Here is a 21,416-nt window from a genome sequence, read left to right as displayed (position 1 = left end):
CCGTTGCCGGACATGAAAAAAAAAAAAAAAAAAGCGTTCTAAACTTTGAGATGCTCTCCTTAGAGATGAACATATTTTAACATGATGCCTTAGACTTTATTGGTATCCAGACACCTCATTCTATAATTCTTGTTATTCTTCTGAAAATCCCCCATTTGTCTTCCATCCCCATTTTATCTATCAGATGCCTGTTTGCCCTTAGGTGCTTTAATTCTGATAAAAGTCTCCATGCCAATGTCCCACTGGCATTTTTTGAAGAGTTGAGCAAAGATTTAACAAGAATGAAATCTAATACCTTTCTGATTCTTCAGCCTGGTGTGATACCGTGTGTCATGATATAAATTTAAGTGTTGAAGACTGGTTCTCATTGCAACACAATGATTGAGTCTAATTCACTCATGATATGTCACAAATAGGTTGTTACCTATTTTCACACTATCAAAATGTCAGATGACTCACTTATAACCACCTCATTCTTATTCATTCAACATTCGCTCACCTGCATTCCATTATGCTTTCTTTTGGGGAGAGGGGTGCAGGGAAAAGGTATGAAGTCATAGGTAGTATATCTGCTATTTGTCCCTGGAAGTGTTACCTGCCTATGAACATCTTCCTTTGCTGGCGTCCATTCCTGTCACGGCTCTTTGAGAAAAAAAGATTAAGATCCACTGATCTAGTCCAGTCTCCCTCATTTATATAGATGAACTAGGACGCTCTACACAAGGTCTCACAGAAATTTCAGGGAAGACCATTACACCTAATACCAGTGTTTTTCCACTGTTTTTAAGCCAGTTATGAGTTCTGTCCCATTCTACAGTCCCAGTAGAGAAACATCTGACCATTCATTCTTCGGCTGTAGTTCCTATGGGGCAGAAATGGAGAATTTTGTTCCCTCACTGAGCTAAAAGCCTGCAGAGAACGCCTTTCCGATAGGATGGGTAAGGAAGGTGGCACATGTGACTATTTCAGCGTAGCTTGGAATGTCTAGAGTGACCAGGATACCCTGCTGTTGAGAGAATCATTGCTCTTCTTCCTCTAGGGTGCTCCAGCTGATGAACCTGACAGATTCCCGCTTGGCTCAGGCGGGTAACGAGAAGCTAGAATTGGCCATGCTGAGCTTTTTTGAACAGTTTCGTAAGATCTACATTGGGGACCAGGTGCAGAAATCCTCTAAGGTAACAAACACTCAGTTGGCTCCATTTAGTTCTCACTTCTCACTTATGGAATTGCTGATTGAGGGAAACGGTTGATAACAATTTAGATACAACCTCCAGATTTTAGATATTGGGACAGTCCAAATGTTTTCTGTTAGTCTGTAGAATTCTGGGAGACTCATCAAAGAATTGGGTCCATTTCTATAGTGTTCCATATGCTTAACAAATGGCCAGTCCGAACATCTGTTGTTCTCCCCAGAATTGGCAATTCTTAGTCTTTATACATGAATTAATGTTCAGAACAGTAGAAGGTTTTGGCAGTCTTTTTGTAATTTCAGGATTGCAGGGGACCAGTAAGATGGCTTAACCTCTATATAGTACTTAGTAAGGCTTAGAAAGTAGCTCATCCTTTAGGTAAGTCTTCCACAGGATTGTCATCCATTTCTTCCCCTGAGTGGGGACAAAAATAGTAAGGAGGTACAGTTGTTCTAATCCATGTTTTCTGGTTACTTTCTCTTCCCTTAACACAACACCAGCTGTACCGCCGACTCTCAGAAGTTCTGGGCCTGAATGATGAGACCATGGTCCTAAGCGTCTTCATAGGAAAAATGTAAGTGTTTCAGCTTGCCATCAGCAAGAGTCCCTTGCAATCCTGTTGCAACCGTAAAATGTGATCTTGGCATTTTGCTGCCAGTGCCTTGGTATTTCAGCATTTATCGTTTGCGTCAGAAAATTGTGCATTTGAGTGTGTGACAAGCTGTGCTTAGAGATATGGCCCGGCCCCAGAGCATTCCAGGCTTGTACAGGCAAGGATTTAATTTTGTTCTTGCAGAATCTCCTCTTTAGCCTCTGGAATCACAGGTGAAACCTTGTCATGGCGTTAGCAAAATGGTCCCTCCCCAGTGATTGGTGCTCAGCCTCTCACCCAATCACCATGCTTCCAGGGATGCCCGGAATAGGCATTCACTTTCTGGTGCTGATTTCCACTAGTTTACTCCCCAGGCAGAGAGCCCTTCTTTATAATGGGCTTATTCTTCTCAGGAAGCATCTCACCCTTGAGAGAGTCTTGAGTCTCCAAAACCTAGTGCTATTGCTTGAACTGTCTTGAAAGTTGGGACTCCTAATTGGCCCTTTTTTGTTTTTTTAAGTTATGCCCCTTTGGTTACATTTTCCCCTTTTTAGGAGCTCAATTTATCAAAGCACACATTAGAAGCCAAATATATTACCCAGGGCTGTGTGCAAAGTGATATTTTGCTGCCTTCCAGCTATCCCAGCCCTAAACACTAATATCCATGAGCTGGTTGATAACTTAAGATCAAAAAAGCAAAGGGGGTCTAAAGGACTCTGCCAGCCAAGAATCCAGAAGCAAGGGCTACTAGAATTCTGCAGCTGACAGTGGATGGTGCAGGTGCAGAATTGCATACGTCTGCATGTTATCACTGCCGCAGAAATCTCTTACCCTTGCTGCAGAAATCAGCCCTGGAGTGCCCCAGAATTCCAAGGGCCTGGGTATGGGCCAGTGTAGCTTTGGAACCAAGTAGTGAAGATTATCTGAAGGATAATTTTTCTAGTCAACCAAATGTAAGTACGAAGATTTCCTACCAATTTTTTTGTGGTCGTGATGTCTGTGAATTGGTGGTGCAGATGTGTGGTGACTTGATGGGTGATTTTCTTCTTCTCCCAGCCCTCAAGGAAACCAGGCAAATCAAAAGTGTTTCTTGCTTTTTCTTTCTTTTTGTCCTCCAGCATCACAAACTTGAAGTACTGGGGCCGTTGTGAACCAATCACCTCCAAGACACTACAGCTTCTCAATGACCTCTCCATTGGATATCCTTTTCTGAGCTAGCTTCTGTGCACAATAGAAGTAGTGGCATGCTGCCAAACTTAGAATCATGGCCACAGGATGTTTCCACTTTAATTTAGCTTTAGTGCGTACTCAGGTGTCTTCCATGTTCCTAGGGGTCAAAGGCAGTACCCCAAAAATGAGCCAGCACACAACCTAATAGTTTCCTACAGATTTATCGTGGCTTTTCCTAAGGTCCAGAAATACAATAGATCTATGTCATAGATACACACTGTGTGTGGCCAAGTTTTTAGCATCCTTAGTGGAGGCAAATCCCCTCTTGGGTTGTCTTATCAGCTGATTGGTAGAAACCTTCTGATTCCAAGCTCTGTCATAGTAGTGGCTCTCCTTCCTCTTGACTTGGACTAGGTCTGCGGTGACATTTAAATTGCTCTAGGATAGCTTTTCACAACCAGGGGTGTGCAAGAGAAATAAACCCTGTAAAATTAAAGTGACTTTTTTCTCAGTTGTCTGAAAGATTGTACATAGCTAATGCCCTTATAAATAGGAGAGAAGTTCATTCATTATGCACAACGAATAAACCCTGTAAAATTAAAGTGACTTTTTTCTCAGTTGTCTGAAAGATTGTACATAGCTAGTGCCCTTATAAATAGGAGAGAAGTTCATTCATTATGCACAACGGATGCCTGAGGCAGGGCTTCAGGTAAAAAATAAAAGAGCTACTGTAAGATATTCATGATTCTTAGGGGAAACTGCTGGGCTTTCTCTATTTTCTTACAGATAGGAGTTTGGTATGGGTATTCTGTTATTGATCAGTTAAATATTGCTTAGAAGAGGTTTAGAAAATTAAGATATTTAGGTAGACTGCACTTTATCCTGGAAAGTTTCCATCTGCCTTAAAGATTCTTAGTTTACTTCATACTTTCCTTGACCTTGTCCCTTTGTCTTTACGTACAGTAGCGTAAGGAAGCTAGTGAAGCTTAGTGCGGTACAGTTTATGCTGAACAATCACACGGTGAGTGGTTTTAGCTCCTTTTCCTGGTACTCTCTCTAGCCACCCGACACAAACTTTCTCAACACAAAAAAGAAATGTTTAAATTGAGGTCCTGGGTGCTGCTACAGCATAGACTGTGGTCCCTCACTCCCATTACACTGCCAGATTACACTTACTGTCATCATAGCTGCTCTCTGGGATCCAGATGATCTGAGTTATGGTGAAGTCACCTACTACTGTTCATACTTCAGATAAATTAGTAGTAGGTAACAACGATAATTTAAAAAAAAAAAAATGCCGTCAGATCCTTAAGGAATGACCATGTAGCCTTTAGCTTGAAAGGGCTCAGTAATTCTCAGATTACTGGCTTGCATTCTGCTCTAAATGCATGTTTTTACCTTTTTAACTTGTTTTCTTTTTTTCAATAGAGCGAGCACTTTTCATTTTTGGGTATTAACAATCAGTCCAACCTGACAGACATGCGGTGTCGGACTACCTTCTACACAGCACTTGGGCGTCTCCTCATGGTGGATTTAGGTACTGCAATAAATCCTAGAGGCTCATGAAGTAATCTGGCACTGTTCTAAATTTTTATGAAGACAAAAAATTAGATATGGGGGAAGGCTTTTCTGCTATTTCAACAGTAACAAAACCGTTTGAAATAACAGTTTGATTTCACCAAGAACAGATCATGCCATCATGATCCCTGTAACTGGAAGAGAATAACTGTATGCTCCTGAAGTTTTCATCTGATATGCAGCAGCTTTAAAATTCTCTTCATAATCTTCATCTGTGAAATAAGGGAACTGAGAATCGAAACTCCCAAATGCATCTTGTTGGCCAGATAACTCCTTCACCCCACACTGAGGTGCTTACCCACTTGAGACAGTCAGCAAAACATTTTTATTACCCAGTTCTCTCGCACATCTGAACCAGGAGGACATAATCACCTTTGTAGCACTAGTGGTGATATTAGTAGTTTGGTGTCAGGTCATAACTGATGTTCAGTGGTATTCTAATTTCAAACTGTTTAAATTTAATCCTACTAAAATGACATTATAAACTCTTCTAGGTTTATGAAAGATTACTTTAGAAAAGAAAGTAAATGTGAACAAAGCCTCCATAGGCATGTTTTTCAAGTTTGAGCCTCATATAGTTCTCATACACCAGCTCTTGTCCTTTCTTGACTGACTGTAGTTTTCACTTATGGCAAAATTGATAAATAACATAGTTCCTTATACATGTACACATCTCTGTGGCTCAGCATCAGAAAACAGGACATCATTGTACTGGATGATTTCTGTCATATTCTAGTTTCAAAATGTTTAATATACATTTTATTTTTAAATTATTACTAATACCTGTTGGGATAATAAAGGAACCCCTTTGAATTATCCTTGGGTCTGCTCATCTTCCATCCCATCTTATTTCCCATGCATACACAGCTTTGAATTCTTGCTGTTGGGGTCACACCCTGGGTTGCTTCCCTTACAGGAGAGGATGAAGATCAGTACGAGCAGTTCATGCTGCCACTCACAGCAGCTTTTGAGGCTGTGGCTCAGATGTTTAGCACTAATAGTTTCAACGAACAAGAGGCAAAGGTGAGTCCTGGACCCGGTGATTGATCAGCTTTTGCTTAAGGGCAGTCCGTGATGGAGACTAGATTAGCTGGCATGGCCTAAAATAGTGCCTGTCCATAAACTCCACTGTTTTAACTTTTTATTTAATGTTTTGGATTCCTGGGATTCGAAATAGAAGAACTGGTATTGATTTGTAAACTTTTGTAAAAAGAGTAGTAAAGAGTATTCTTAAGCAGCTCTTAAGGATTTTTTTCGTCTAAGTTTTCCACTGTGTTAGCATAAAGTTATCTAAAGCTTTTTTATTGCCTTTTAACCTCTTGTATCTTTCATTATATCCCCTTTTCATTTTGAATACTGCTTATTAGTGCTTTCACTCTTTTTCTAGAACAGTCCTGCCAGAGATTTGTCAATTTTTTTAATATTGCAGAAAACAAAACACTTTTTGGCTTTGTTTTATCTACTTTATCTGTGTTTTCTATTTTATTCATTTCTTCTCTTTGTTTTCATATATTTTCCTTAGAGTTACTCTGTTCTAACTTCTTCTCAGCCCCTCTTTTTTCCTAATATAATTATTTTATTTATTTATTTATTTTTGTGACCAGTAAGGGGATCGTAACCCTTGGCTTGGTGTTGCCCACACCACGCTCAGCCAGTGAGCACGCTGGCCATCCCTATATAGGATCCGAACCCGCGGCCTCGGTGCTCCCAGCGCTGCTATGCTCCCAGGGCCGTACTCAGCTGAGTGAGCCACAGGGTCGGCCCCTAATATAATTATTTTATTTTATTTTTTTCCTTTTTGTCTTTTTCCGTGTCCGGCAACGGATCGCAACCCTCAGTGTCGCCCCCGTACCGGACCGGGACCAGCAACGGGATCACAACCCTCGGTGTTGCTCCCGCGCCTCGCTCAGCCAGTGAGCGGGAACCGGTCTGTATGTGGGATCCAACCCCTCGGCGGGAGCGCCGCCACGCTTCCCAAGCGGCACACTGTAGCAGTGCGCCACCGGGCCGGCCCATTATTTTAAACTATAAAAGTTCTTGGGGCCGGCCCGGTGGCACACTCGGTAGAGTGCGGCGCTTGGGAGCACGGTGGCGCTCCCGCCGAGGGTTCGGATCCCATATAGAGACCGGTCTGCTCACTGGTCGAGCGCGGTGTGGGTGCGACACTGAGGGTTGCGATCCCATTGCCGGTCACGGTACGGGCGCAACACTGAGGGTTGCGATCCCGTTACCGGTCACGAAAAAAGACAAAAAGGAAAAAAAAAAACTATAAAAGTTCTTCTAGGTACATTATTACACAAGTTTGTTGGGGTTTTTTTAATTGTAGTAACAAAATTCACCATCCTAACCATTTTTGTGTGTATTCAGTAGTGTTAAGTATTCCTGCATTATTGTGAAATCCACAAGTTGTAATATGTAATATTTTCATTATTGTTCAGTTCTTTTTAATTCCTGATTTCTATTAAGATTTCTTCTTTGATACATGCATCATTTAGAAGAGTTTTTGGATTTCCATATATGTGGAATTTTAGGTTCCATTTAGTTCTTGATTTCCTGTTCTCAGAATTATCACTTCTTGACTGTTGCTTCCTCATATTTTTACTTCACACACACCAGCTCTCCTGGCCTCTATGCCAAAATCAGAAGACAGCAGGATGTTAATATTGGTAGGGCTTTTTGCGGTGTTTCTAAGCGCACTGAGACTGAATGGTAGAGCCACCAAATAGCCAGGGGTATTGCCAGAAAAAGAGCCAGGCTTTACCTGACATTCTAAAGTTCTCCTTTGTGTGTTTAGAAAGCCTCTTAGTTTTTCATCTCCAAATCAGCAGGGTAGTCAGAGAGCAATACCACTTTGTCCGACTCTCTCTCTTTCCTTTACACTTGTGTTTTGGGGTCTGAGATGGATACCATTCAAAGCAATGGTTAGTATGGAACATATCGGTAACTTAGGGTAGAGTTTCAATCAATATCAAGGACTTCATTGAGGGGTATCACTGAATATCAGCCATTTTCCATTGTATTAGTTCCATAAAAAGCAAGTAAAATTAACCAAAAGAACCATCCTGGCCATGGACTACAACTGTCACCTACATCTGTCATGTCCCATGTAACAAGTCTTTTAGATTGTTCATGTCTTAGACTAGAAAATAGAGCTTATGGTATCAGCGTAGGAATAGAACAGTTTGCTTAAAGCAGATTGTTAACAGAAGTACAATAGTTTTTGCCAAATGAGTCAAGAACCCCAAATGTGCTACCTTCCTGAGCATATTGACTACTAGATTTTAAAAGCAGTCTTATTGCTGTCCAGGGCCCCCAAGTAAAAATTCTGTTGAGAAAGAGAGTATTGGATGTGAAATCTTGGTGCTGTGAGACCTACTCTTGGGCCCTCCTGCCACCTATCAGTATGACTGTGGGCAAGTTATTTGGTCTCTTTAGGCCTCAGTCTCTTTTCTGTAAGAGGAGAATATAATACTTTACAGCTCTCAGATTTGATGTGGCAGCCTTATTTCCAGATGCCCCTACCAAAGGGGCAGTTACCATGTAGACTCCCCTGTATCTTCCACCTGGCAGGGTATGCATTTGACACCCCTTAGGATACAGATCTTGAGATATATGGCTCTTCTGCCTCTTCCTGTATGGGCCTTTTTGCTTTTCCACTTTCTACCTGTGATCACTTTAATATCTTCAAGCCTTATCAGCCCCTATCTGTGCCATAATTAGCCATGAACTATCCTATGTTCTTAGTATAACAAGCTTCCAAAATTAATTTTCTAAGTGGAAAGATTCCATGCTAGGGGCCGGCCCGGTGGCGCACTGCTACAGTGCGCCACTTGGGAGTGCGGCGGCGCTCCCGCCGAGGGTTCGGATCCCACATACAGACTGGCTGCTCACTGGCTGAGCGAGGTGCGGGAGCAACACCGAGGGTTGCAATCCCGTTGCCAGTCCCGGTCCGGTACGGGCGCGACACTGAGGGTTGCGATCCGTTGCTGGTCACGAAAAAAGACAAAAAAAAAAGAAAGATTCCATGCTAGCATGGAAGAGATTGATTCAGAATATTTGGTAAGCAGTGTTGTTGAACTGTGGAAGGAAGAATTTGATTATAGATGTGCAAAATCTCCACCAGACAGTTATAGCTTTGGTTTTACTTCTATTTTAACATATTTTTGCCTTCCACTACAGCGTACTCTAGTTGGCCTAGTGAGAGACCTGAGGGGGATAGCTTTCGCCTTCAATGCCAAGACCAGCTTCATGATGCTGTTTGAATGGATGTATCCTAACTCAAACTAGGAGCGTACTGGAACCTTACAAGCCTTAACTGGAGAAGATGAAGACTTACTCAAAAATCCTGCCATATATGTCCTGCAAGCTGCCATTCCAGTGGCCTGAGATTAGAACATAAATGAGATAGCTTTCTAGTTTCTCTTCTGGGTCCCAGATATAAAGGCCTATGGAACTGTATACCACTGTGGAATTTTGATACACTTAGAAAAGAGAGACATTTTAATCTACTAAAAAAAGACAGCTTTTAGGAATTAGGAAGTCTGACTTTACTGACTTCATAACCTTGAGCAGATCATTTCAAATTCAAGTGCCTCGGTTTCTCCAATAATTGCATAAAGGAAATAGGTGATCCTGTCATATCATAGAAGTGGTAAAAGGATAAATAACAATATGAAATACATTATGCTCTTCAGAAGAAAGGCACTGTGTAAATTAAAACATTATTAGATGCCTATTACAAGTTAAAGGACACACAATCACTTTAACATCTTCTGGTTAGGAAGACTCCAAGATTAGCAAGCCAGACAGGAAACTAGAGAACTGTAATTTGACAGTTTGTGCTTGGCTGCTAGTGCTGAGAAATTATTTTAAATTCTGAACCTTTCTGGATTCAGAAATTCTTCCTTAGCTTCTCATTTACAGATATCCATCTTACATGCCAATTCTCCAGCGGGCAATTGAGCTCTGGTACCATGATCCAGCCTGTACCACACCTGTGCTTAAGCTGATGGCTGAATTAGTTCATAATAGGTAAGCAGGAGGAAGACTTTCAAAGGGTACATCTGCCCGTTTATCTGAGAAAGTCCTGAGAAAATTAGCTTTATCTGATGCTTTGGGCATTTGTAGGAGATAATAAGATTCACTGCTATCAAAATTTGAAAACCTCTAAAAGTTTGTGTGTTTTTGTTGATTTGAAAGGAGGCTATCTCCAACCATGTGAAGCCATAACTATCTGCAGGAAATAAGTTCCTTGAAAAAGAGTCTCAAGATAGCCAATCTTATGAGAAGTAAATTTGGCAACCAAGATTCTGATTTTTCTGCCCTCTCATGTAAAAGTTAACATTTGGTAATGGTGTCCCGTTCATCACGTTTCATAATTAGAGACAATTGAGAAGGATATGATACATAGTAGAATAACCTTTCTTAAGAAAGGTATTTAGTAGGCAAATTGCAGCTGGATCAATAAAGATTTAATTTTTTTAAAAAGTGGAAAGATTTTGGGCCGGCCTGGTGGCGCACTGCTACAGTGCGCCGCTTGGGAGCGCGGTGGCGCTCCCGCCAAGGGTTTGGATCCCACATACAGACCGATTCCCGCTCACTGGCTGAGCGAGGTGTGGGAGCAACACCGAGGGTTGCGATCCCGTTGCCGGTCCCAGTCCTGTACGGGCGCGACACTGAGGGTTGCGATCCGTTGCCGGACACGAAAAAATAGACAAAAAGGAAAAAAAAAGTGGAAAGATTTCCAAAACACCAAATTTTAGATTTGCCCAACAATTTAGGGATGGTGATAAAAACCCAGCACCTTAACTTTGCTAGAATTTAGGATATTTGCATCTATTTCTCATGACACTCCTGAGAGAATAATTTTTAAAACTACCTTAGTGAAGGAGCAGGTAATACTCAGAGGTTGTAACCTCCTTTCAGGCTTATATTCAAGTTATTCATTTATAGAATATGAAGGCACTTCCAAAAGTTCATGGAAAGATTTGTATTATCTTTTAATTCTATTTTTTTTTTTTTCCTTTTTGTCTTTTTTCGTGACCGGCAACGGATCGCAACCCTCAGTGTCGCGCCCTTACCGGACCGGGACCGGCCACGGGATCGCAACCTTCGGTGTTGCTCCCGCCCCTCGCTCAGCCAGTGAGCAGCCGGTCTGTATGTGGGATCCAAACCCTCGGCGGGAGCGCCACCACGCTTCCCAATCGGTGCACTATAGCAGTGCGCCACCGGGCCGGCCCCTAATTCTATTTTTCCATGAACTTTTTGAAGTACTCTCATAGGTATTTGAGAGTATCTGCTCTTTGCCAAGCACCTTCCTGGCTATTGTGCTGGCCAAAATCTGCCCTCTTCAATGTGACATACAGTGGGGAAGGCAGGCAGATAAAAACAAGTACGGAAGATAATTTCAGACAATCACTAAGTGCTATGAAAAATATAAAATAAGGTGGTAAAATAGAGGGGAATTGAAGCATAGTAGGGTCGAGGAAAGCCTCTCAGAGATAGTGGGTGATACTTAAGTTGGGATCTAAATGACAAAGAAGATTCTGGTAGGCCTGCAAAAATAAGGGATGTTCTAAACAGAGAAGACAGCTGCAAGAGTCCTATGATAAGATAAGTTTGCTGGGACTTGAGACGAAAAAGTGCCACTGGGGCTGGAGCCCAGTGAATAAGAGGGGAGGGCAGATGCCAGATTGTCTAGCACCTTGGTTGGTTTAGCAGTGGTGAGGAATGGGCATTTACTCTCATTATAGTGAGAACCTGCTAGATTGTTTTAAGCAAGGGATTGAGAGATGATCTTGTTTACATTATTTGAAAGTATCATTCTAGCTACCTACCCTGTGAAGAATGGAACTGCAGAGACAAGAGTGAAAGCAGGGAGACTGTACAGGAAGTGGATGGGTCAGGTTTAGAGCTAGATCTTGACAGACTGGTGCAGGGATCAAGGACTCCTGGGCTGAGGCCTTACCAACCTGAGTCAAATGAAGCTCATTAAAAGGTAGGGCAGACAAGAAGAGGCATTCTGTCCTGATGAACAGAGGTAGGAACTCAGAACTAAGATTGTTAAAGTTTTCCTTCCCTGCCAGCAATCTCTTGTGGAATTCTAAGTCCCTTTGTATCTTTCCTTCTTATAAAGTGATATCAATGCTTATACCCCTCTCTTAGTTGCCACTGAAGCTGTAAAGGTAGATGTAAATTAACGTCTGAAGGACTGCAAGTTGGTAGTAAGAAGTGACTGGCAGAAGTTATACTTTAATCAAATAAAATTGAGAATTTTGAAAAAGTAATTTTATCTCCTGCCTTTTCAGTTTGTTTCTTTCAAATGTTTTCAATTTGAGCAGCAGAACTTGAATCTAGCATGTTGGTCTTCAAGATATAAACTACATCAATTGTTAAATATCTTTAACTAACTTGGCTATTTCTTACATTAGGATAGGCAGTCTGCATATTTTAGTGCAAAATGACCCAGGGTACTCGCCTGAAGTACTCCATGCTTCCAAGAAAATGCCTCAGACTTTTTCTCCCTCTGTGTTCTCTGGTCAGATCCCAGCGACTCCAGTTTGATGTCTCTTCCCCCAATGGCATCTTACTCTTCCGAGAAACCAGCAAGATGATAACAATGTATGGTAAGTGCTTTTGAGGAGCACGCCTCTGGAAGTGGATTCCGGCTTAGTCACTGTACTGTAAGCAGTGTGTGGGTCTCAAGCTAGCCTGGCAGTAGCCAGGACCACATTCCTATGGCATGCTGTGTTCCTCATACGTGTGTGTTAGAGTGTCAGCTGTCACCAAGGGTCTGCTGGAATTTGTGTGACTGTGGAGTAGGAAGGTTTAGTTGGTATAAAAACTACCAATTATAATGTGGTTGATAAATACTTATTACATGTCTACTCAGGCAATCGCATCCTAACACTGGGAGAGGTCCCAAAGGATCAGGTCTATGCCCTGAAGCTCAAGGGCATCTCCATCTGCTTCTCCATGCTAAAGGCTGCTCTTAGTGGGAGTTACGTCAATTTTGGAGTCTTCCGTCTCTATGGAGATGATGCCCTGGACAATGCTCTACAGACTTTCATCAAGCTGCTTCTCTCTATTCCCCACAGTGACCTCCTGGTAAGCCTTAAGTTACGTTGACAGGATCGTGTCTCTCATCATGTTCAGTTTTTGTTGTTGTTGTTTTTTACCTGAAACCATGAATGTTTCTCTTGAGAAACTGTAAGCTAGCTCCTTTCTGCTAAAACAAAATCTTTTGTTTTCCCAACTGAAAGGAACTAAGCTATTTTATTTAAGATCTTCTCCTTTCATGCTAAAGTACACAATGCCTAAGCTGATTTTCTTCCTCCTCCTCTCCCACAGGATTACCCCAAGCTCAGCCAGTCTTATTACTCACTACTGGAAGTCCTGACCCAGGACCATATGAACTTTATTGCAAGCTTGGAACCTCATGTCATCATGTATATTCTCTCTTCCATTTCTGAAGGACTTACTGCACTTGGTAAGACCCTGCATGGGTGGGTGGATTGTTTGGTTTTTACCACTTAACAGAGGGGAGAATCTTCCAAAAGGATTACTTGTTTGGGTATATTCGTGGGTACGTTCTCATCCAGCAAATATTTGCTGATCCCTTCCTACGTACCAAATACAAATCCCCTCCCAAGCACTGTGTAAGGCACTAAGGATATGGTAACTAACAACACAGTCTCTGTCTTTAAGGAGTTATTTTATCTGGTGCATGAAATAGACACATAAATAGACAACTGCCTGTTTATCATACTTACCACTTACACACTACAGGAGGGCAAGTACAAAGTGCTACACGAGGAAAGAATACCTCAACTTCTGGTTTTAAGGAGGTGAGGTCAAGGAAGGCTGGCTGGAAGACTTGACATCAAAGCACAAATCTAAAAGCTGGACAGGCATTAGCCAGATTAGTGGGGAAGGGTTCCTAGCAGCAGGAACAAAAAGCACTAGCACCCGTAGGCAGGAAAGAACCAGGAAATCCAGATGGCTGATGTGCTAACACAGAAGAGTTAGAGAGGAATGAAATGAAGCTGTAGGGACAGATTTGCAGGAGCAAATCTAAAGATCATGAAGGGGTCCCTTAAGCCATGTCAGGGTGCTTAGACTCTGTCTTGTGGAAAGGTACTATCTAGCTCACTCCATACATTTTTTTCATCCTAGTCCACATGGTTCCTGTCAACCATTTTGCTTCTAGGCTACCTTCCAGCAGTAATAGGTGTATATCAGAGAATAAAACATATTTTTATATTAAGCTGAGCAAAACATAAACAAGATTAAGTCCACTGCAGAAAAATCATGCTATATTACAAACGCACATAGACTTTTGGATTTTCTACTGTGGCGAGTCATCCATGCCTCTGTTGCCACGTTGATACACATTTATTTCCATCAGGGTGCACACCCATGTCTAGTGTACAGTCCAGTCAAGGTATCAGACCTTGCTTTGGGACGCTGTTTTATATCTTCTTGAAAATAGGGGGACCTCTGCATAAACTGTCAGTCTCATAGAACTCAAAGAATTGTCTGCTCTTTTAAGGGTTCATCACTTAGTCCTTTTGCCTCAGTCCATTTTGTCTGCAGGTTGTGCTGCAGTGTTCCCTTTGTAAAAAGTATAGACAAGTGTGTGGCTCCCCTCAGAGATGCTCTGGAAATAAATAATACAGTACACCCCATTCTAACAAACTGTAAATATATTAAGGTGGGTTTATTGACATCACCCAGGTAATTCACAGCTCAGACTTCTTGATTTCTAATCACAGCTCTTCCAATTACTAGCAGTGTAATCTTTAGGCAAATTACATAACCTCTCCAAACTCTTGTTTCTGTGTGTGTAAACTGGAACTCCTACCTCCTGGAGTTCTTGAGAGGATAAACTAGAGATGATACCTATAAAGTACTTAGCACAATATCCAGTACAAAAGAAGCACTTGCTGAACAGAAGCTATTTGTTATTTTGTGTGCAGCAGAAGACACATCCACAACACACTGAGCCAATAATTTCAATATTATTTATATCATGTATTACCACACACTCACTTTTCAAACTTAGAAATTGGGCCTTGCTGTATGATGAGGGTAAGAGGTTAACAGGAAGCATCCAGCGTAGTTGCATTGGCTGCAATGGCCACAGTTCCAGTGTGACTGGAACTTCTGTGAAAGCCCAGCCGAAGGTAATCCACATTTGCCCAGATCACCATCAGCAGCTCAGTATCCCTGCTTTATTCCATCTCTGCTGCTCTTTTTTTCCAGACACCATGGTATGCACCGGCTGCTGCTCCTGCTTGGACCACATCGTGACATACCTCTTCAAGCAGCTGTCGCGTAGCACCAAGAAGAGGACGACACCCCTGAACCAGGAGAGTGATCGCTTTCTGCATATCATGCAGCAGCATCCAGAGATGATCCAACAGGTAAGGAAGCTGAGGGGTAGGAGGCAGTGATGCCTCTAACTTCTGCAAGAGAAGGGAGGCCAAGCAAGATGACAAGTGTTCCTAACATCTCATCAGGTTCATGCTGCTGAGGTGAAGTTCTTGTCTTTAAATTGCAGTGGACTTTGAGTTTGCTGAGTAATCATTGGATACAGACAATCTGGGAAAAAAAAGGGGGGGGGTTCTGAATTGTTCTTCTGAGTGTCACACGAACCCCTGTACCTCTCATGAGCACTGTCCTCCTTCCATGTAAATTACTTTTCTCATTGCTATAAATGGAGCGTGAGTTAGCAGTATCCAGCCTTCTTATAGCTTGTGTTCCCATTTGCAAAACAGGAATAACAGTGCAGAACAGAAGGAAATAACTGACCACACAGAGATCAAACCATATGCTTGCCCTTATTCTATTTGTATGCAACAAAAATAAGATTTGAAGCAACTTGCAAAAATACAATACTAAATAAAAAATAGGTAAGGAAATGCGATCAGTAGAACTTTTTAGATTTTAGCCAATAGTATTTTAGCCAATCTCACCTTTGTGAAGCTTCACAAAATATTTGGTTAACCCTACACAAAAAGACCTTCAACCTAATACACTCCTCTGTTTGGAATCCATCATTTTATCTTGGGTAGTCTCTGACTAAGTCACTGCCTCCAATTCTCCATTTTCAGATGCTGTCCACGGTGCTGAACATCATCATCTTTGAAGACTGTAGGAACCAGTGGTCTATGTCCCGACCCCTGCTTGGCTTGATACTACTTAATGAAAAGGTAGGAGGGCCTGGTGCCAAGCCAAAAGAGGTGGTAGCTGCACACTTGGCTCTCACTTTCCAGGCACTGTAAGAAATGCTTACAGAAACACCCCAGGATGGTGAAATAGGGAAAATGGCCCACTTACCCAGCATGTCCTACCCATGCTTTGAACCTCACATGATCACTTAATTGTTAAAAGTCAGCATGAAAAAGAAGAAAAAGAAAAAAGGCAGCATGTGTGGCAGTTCAGACAAAGGGTAAAGGCTATGGAAGTGTTTTCCTCTAGGGAGTAAGACAAATCCTTTACAAGGAAAGAATGTACCTGGATATCAGAGCACTTGAGACTTAAGTTCTAGTTCCAGCTTGGCCATAAACAAACAAGTCTTGATATTCCTATCAAAGAATGGTCTAGATCAGACAGCCCTTAAAGTGCTTTACAAATTAAAAATTCTTGAGTCTTACGTAGGATGAAAACATATTATCCTGCAAGTGCTTGCCTGAATTTTAAAAAGCATCCAACTCCAGTAGGTATGCCATTTCTTCTTGGGGAAGAACATTCCTCAACCCTGCAGATGACAGAGAGCTAATCTGCCTTTCCCCCACCATCTCTTACCCTCTGTTTCACTCCTTGCCCCACAGTATTTTTCTGACCTAAGGAACAGTATCGTGAACAGCCAGCCACCAGAGAAGCAGCAGGCTATGCATCTGTGTTTCGAAAACCTGATGGAAGGCATCGAGCGAAACCTTCTTACAAAAAACAGAGACAGGTGAGTGTAGAGGACTCTGCCAAGAAATCATGGACAATTGTTATTTTTCAAAGTCTTTGTGCACCCCATATCTGGAGGCCATCTAAAGCAGTGCTGTCCAATAGAAAAGCAAGGCACATATGTATTTTTAAATTTCCTAGTAGCCACATTTTTAAAAAGAAATAGGGAAATTCATTTTAATAATAACTTTTGTTTAAGCCAGTGTTCTAAAATATTATATCAATGTATAATCAATATTTTAAAATTGAGAATTTTAGCATTCTTTTTTACTGTACTAAGTCTTCAAAATCCTGTGTATTTTACACTTACCAGCACATCTCAATTGAGATGCTAAATTTTCATTGGAAATTCTTTTTTTTTTTTTTTTTTCCTTTTGTCTTTTTTACTGACCGGTAACGGGATCGCAACCCTCGGTGTCACGCCCATACCGGGGACAGGCAACGGGATTGCAACCCTCGGTGTTGCACCCGCACCGCGCTCAGCCAGTGAGCGGGAACCAGTCTCCACATGGGATCCAAACCCTTGGCGGGAGCGCCGCCGCACTCCCAAGCGGCGCACTCTCCAGTGCACCACTGGGCCGGCCCTTCATTGGAAATTCTTGATCTGTATTAAGATTTCATAAATTTACAGTTGACAAAGTAGTTTTCATACCCAGGTTGTCCCAAACATATGTAGTGTTCCAATAACTGAATTGAGCATCTGGGTTTTTTAAATTAATTTTTAAATCTTATTTAATTTTAATTAATTTAAAATAAGGCATTTTGATTCAAAATTAATTAAGGTACGATTGGGCAACTGATTTTTTTTAAAAATTTGATTCAGTTCAATTGTGGCACTGGCCACAGTTCACATGTACAATAGCCATATGTGGTTAGTGGCTACCATACTGGACAGCACAGATCTATACCACTGGTCTCTTGATATTAAGAAATGAGACAGCTTCATTCTCTTACTGCCTCACTTCATGAGGGTTACATCCTACCTTTGTCAGTGACATTCCTTTTGTGCTGCCATGAGCCCAATGTGGGCCTCCGGGCCCCAGATCTGACCAGATCTCTAGGCCTGCCATGCAGTTGCCAGGTAGAAAGGGGGACAAAATTAGGCCAACTTTCCCTTAACAGTCTTAAGACTGAAAGCAGGTGGCCTTAGAAACAGAACCTGTCAGTTATTATATTCTGCTTCTCAGTAGCCACTTCTCTGCAGAAAAACATTTTAGGCAAAGACCTTTCCCTTCCACCCTCCTCCCCCAACCCACATGCATCCTCTCTGCAGGTTCACCCAGAACCTGTCAGCATTCCGTCGAGAAGTCAACGACTCGATGAAGAATTCCACTTACGGCGTGAATAGCAATGACATGATGAGCTGACACGTCCTTGGACTCTACCTGTACAAAGCAGCGTCCCTTTGGTGTGGCCCAGAGGGGCAAACAATTGCAAGGGAGAGGGCCTAGCTGATCCTGGCTCCTTCCTCCAGGGCTGTGGGGAAAATGGCAAAGGTCAACTAGCTACTTCCCCAGGGAATAGGGGTGTGAGTGCACTCACTAGGGGGCAGGGCGCTGCTGGTTCCTGGGGGACTGGGTGGGAAGGGTGGTGGGAGGAGATAGAGACACCAATGTCTGGGACTCCAGCCCCCTCCTCCTGGGGCCACCCAAGGCGGGAGAACCCCCAGTATCCTGCCACAACCTGCCTTGTATAAACATGTACATTTTTTCATAACATTTTGAACAAGGTTTATATTGACTCAAGTTTAAAAACAAAAAGTGTGACTGAAAAATTTTTACAGAGTCTAGTGCACCAATGCTGATGTGAGGGGTTGTGTATGCGAGTGAAGAAAATGTGTATTCTGGTGGCCTAAAGCTTTACTGGACAAGGATGTGTGAAAGTACAGAGATATATTTAGTGACACAGTGTAGAGAGGCAAAAAAAAAAGTAAAAATTCCAAATGTATATTTTTTCTTATTGCCCTTTCCTCACCCCCAAAATGATCACTTCCTGTTACTGTATTAACTAACCCTTGTTATTAGGAACTCTAAGCCATGCCAGAGCACCATCCTCCCCCTTCAACTCTAGATGCTGCCCTAGGTTCCCTGGCCTCTTGTAGTGACAAATAACTCCAGCTAAAAGTGTTTGGTGTTCTTATCTCCATCCTTTTTCCTACTTTGCTCATCCTCATCCTCAGACAGATGCCTCTTGCTTTTAAAACTTGGATTTAACTATGTGTTGTCGGGTTCTTGGTCTCTATACAGGTAGAGACCAGAGAGAAGTAACTGAGCTGGTTGCTCTCCTGCTGAGCAATCTGGATGAGTCCACCAGAGGCCCAGCTGCGTGTGGCCAATAACTTTTAGTCTTCCCCAGCCCTCGAGGCAGTGTGTGTGGATGTCTGCGTGTGGATATTTATATACGTACCCTGCACTCGTGAATGTATGAACTGGAAGAAGTTATTACAGTGGAGGGGGTTCTTAATAACAAGGTCTACCTAGCATGAAGTATTTAACATTCTCCCACCCCTTTAAAAATATACATTTTTATAAAATGAAAAACATAAATGTTTTGAATATTAAAAAAAATTAACCTACAGAGGAAAATTCATGGAGAAAGCTATTTGCCTTGTACTTTTTCCACAACTGTTGCTGCTAGTTGTACACATCTCTAGTTCAGCTCTTGCCCATGGGACACTCACCAATTAGGTTTTATTTTTATCTCTCCTCTGCCCCCAGAAACAAGCCTGTTAATTTTTTTTTTTTCCTTCTTCTCTGGCGACTGTGTGGTGAATCCTTTCTTGCGTGATCAGGTTGCGGATAGACTTGTAAGGGTGTTTGCTGCATACAGTGTAAGCATTGTGACCGCCAATAAACTTCAATGGTTTCTACTGACCTGGTTTCAGCAATCAAGTCTAGTGTGTGTCCAGGGACATGTCTCACTCTAAACACATGAAGATATTTGAAACATGCACTTGTAAAAGCCAGTGGATGACAGGGGCCCCTCAACCTTATAAAATTTACTTGTTCACTGGACTAAGTCTGACTCAGTTTCTTTTAACAGTATGATCAGTTCAGTTGATATATGCTGTTGTCCACAGCTATAAAAGTGAAGCCACTCTACCTCTTTACTAGCTTCCAGGTAATAACACGGCTACCAGTAGATAAATACCAATTGAAGAAAGCCCAATTTTGTTAGTTCGGACATCTGCTCCTCTGATGTGGACTGGGCTTCATTCGTTAGACCCTGACAAGTTCAAGGGCAAATGTTAGCCCCCCAGAATACTTTGCAGACCTCATAGGCCAGATTTATCAATGAAGAACACTAGTAAAAAGAGACTACTACTGATCCCTATACAATGTAGCCTAAATATAAGGAGCTTCATTGCCAGGAACATTGAAAAGTCTTAAGATAGAGATAGGTATGTGTACCTTAATGCAGATTTATACCCAGTGACTCACAGGCTCTAGAGTGCCACTCCTGTGTCTCTTACTTAGGTGTCGTACCACCTTTGCTGTTTCAGCCTTCTGGGAACTGGTGTAACCTTCTCAGTCATAAGTTATTTTGAAGGCAAAAAATTGTATTTGAATGGCTAGAAGACAAATAGAATTGATTCACCTTAGCTGAGTTCCATCTCTAAACCTAATAGAAATAAAAAATGGTGAGGTTTCATTAATATGCAAAACATTCCTGGTACATGCTCCAGGAACCAGAAATTCTAATTCTGTAGTAAATGAGAGCTACCTCTCCCGCAAGTATCTTGAAATGCTGATTGATCAGCAAAACCGCAGATGTTCCACCCCCTTTCCCTTCCACAGAAACAATTTCAGAGCAACAAACTCACCAAAGATGGTGGTCGGTCTCCTCACTCACTGCAGCCCTGAGCACAGTCCAGTCGTGACAAGGTGTCATGGCTGAAATCTTCCACAAATCCTGTCAAACTTTTTAAACAGTGAAGCTGTTCCCTCCTTAATTGACAATTGTAAGAGGAGGAGGCACCAAAAAAAAAACCAGCCTTTTTTTTGCGGGAGGAGGGAGGGTGTCAAAATGGCCAGTTAGCAATTTCACGTGATTCAACCTAGTAAATGTGAAAGCATTTATAGCTTGTCTTTAAACTTTGGTTTCCCCAGAAATCATGGGGAGGTTTTTTTCAGTCAACACGAGTTTATTTGGGAGCTTCTAGGCTATTTCTCCTAGGCACTATGTTCATCGAGTGAAGTGTCTTTAGATAGTGTTATTTGACACAAACTGTGTGCATCAAAAAACACCTAAATTCTTTACTGCAGAATATTAAGTTTTATTATTTGTGTATGTATTTATTGGTTTAGCCCAAGTAAGGGTTATCTATTCCTACTAAAGTGTAAATTAGATAAAGGAAGAAGGGATTTGGCTCAGGGTCACAATTTTAAGTTGTTAAATTTTTTAAAATAATGACTTTCAGCAGCAGTGTCCATTTTCTTTTTTTTTTTTTGTCTTTTGTCTTTTTTCCGTGTCCGGCAACGGATCGCAACCCTCAGTGTTGCCCCCGTACCAGACCGGGGACCGGCAACGGGCCTGCAAGCCTCGGCGTTGCTCCCGCGCCTCGCTCAGCCAGCGAGCGGAAGCCGGTCCGTATGTGGGATCCGAACCCTCGGACAGGAGCGCCGCCGCGCTTCCCAAGCGGCGCACTATCCAGTGCGCCACCGGGCCGGCCCCGAGCAGTGTCCATTTTCTAATGACAGGTAACAGCCTACCAAGAAATAATTATTTTTCATTCTCCAAAACATGGACTTACTTCTTAAGAATTACTTTTTTTCCACAAGGGGAAAGATGTTTTCGTACTCTATGAAATTTCAACCAAGTACAGAAACAGACCACTTTGCAGAATATCCATGGTCATGGAGTAATGTGAATTAAATCTAGAACATAAATTAAAAGGCCTCCCTACATCCTTTTTGCCAACAGCC

At 42.1% G+C, this 21,416-nt stretch overlaps 1 protein-coding gene across 1 annotated transcript in view; it reads left to right on the top strand.

The window, feature by feature from the left end:
- The window catches only part of XPO7 (exportin 7), a 39,358-nt gene extending 19,989 nt beyond the window's left edge, over positions 1 to 19,369 (top strand). The window contains 15 exon segments of the mRNA XM_008577110.1: positions 1,040 to 1,175; positions 1,691 to 1,764; positions 2,901 to 2,981; positions 3,910 to 3,973; positions 4,381 to 4,489; positions 5,447 to 5,553; positions 8,710 to 8,798; positions 9,454 to 9,561; positions 12,073 to 12,155; positions 12,422 to 12,636; positions 12,880 to 13,018; positions 14,794 to 14,954; positions 15,645 to 15,743; positions 16,365 to 16,492; positions 17,765 to 19,369. Of these exon segments, the coding sequence (XP_008575332.1) occupies positions 1,040 to 1,175; positions 1,691 to 1,764; positions 2,901 to 2,981; positions 3,910 to 3,973; positions 4,381 to 4,489; positions 5,447 to 5,553; positions 8,710 to 8,798; positions 9,454 to 9,561; positions 12,073 to 12,155; positions 12,422 to 12,636; positions 12,880 to 13,018; positions 14,794 to 14,954; positions 15,645 to 15,743; positions 16,365 to 16,492; positions 17,765 to 17,996 (1,825 nt within the window). The 3' untranslated portion in view covers positions 17,997 to 19,369.
- Positions 19,370 to 21,416: the final 2,047 nt, after the last annotated feature.

Source organism: Galeopterus variegatus, unplaced genomic scaffold (genome assembly GCF_000696425.1).
Source record: "Galeopterus variegatus unplaced genomic scaffold, G_variegatus-3.0.2 Scaffold1451, whole genome shotgun sequence".
NCBI classification, from domain to species: Eukaryota; Metazoa; Chordata; class Mammalia; order Dermoptera; family Cynocephalidae; genus Galeopterus; species Galeopterus variegatus.
The sequence above is the reverse complement of the archived record's forward strand: the minus strand, read 5'-3'. Positions and strand labels throughout refer to the sequence as shown.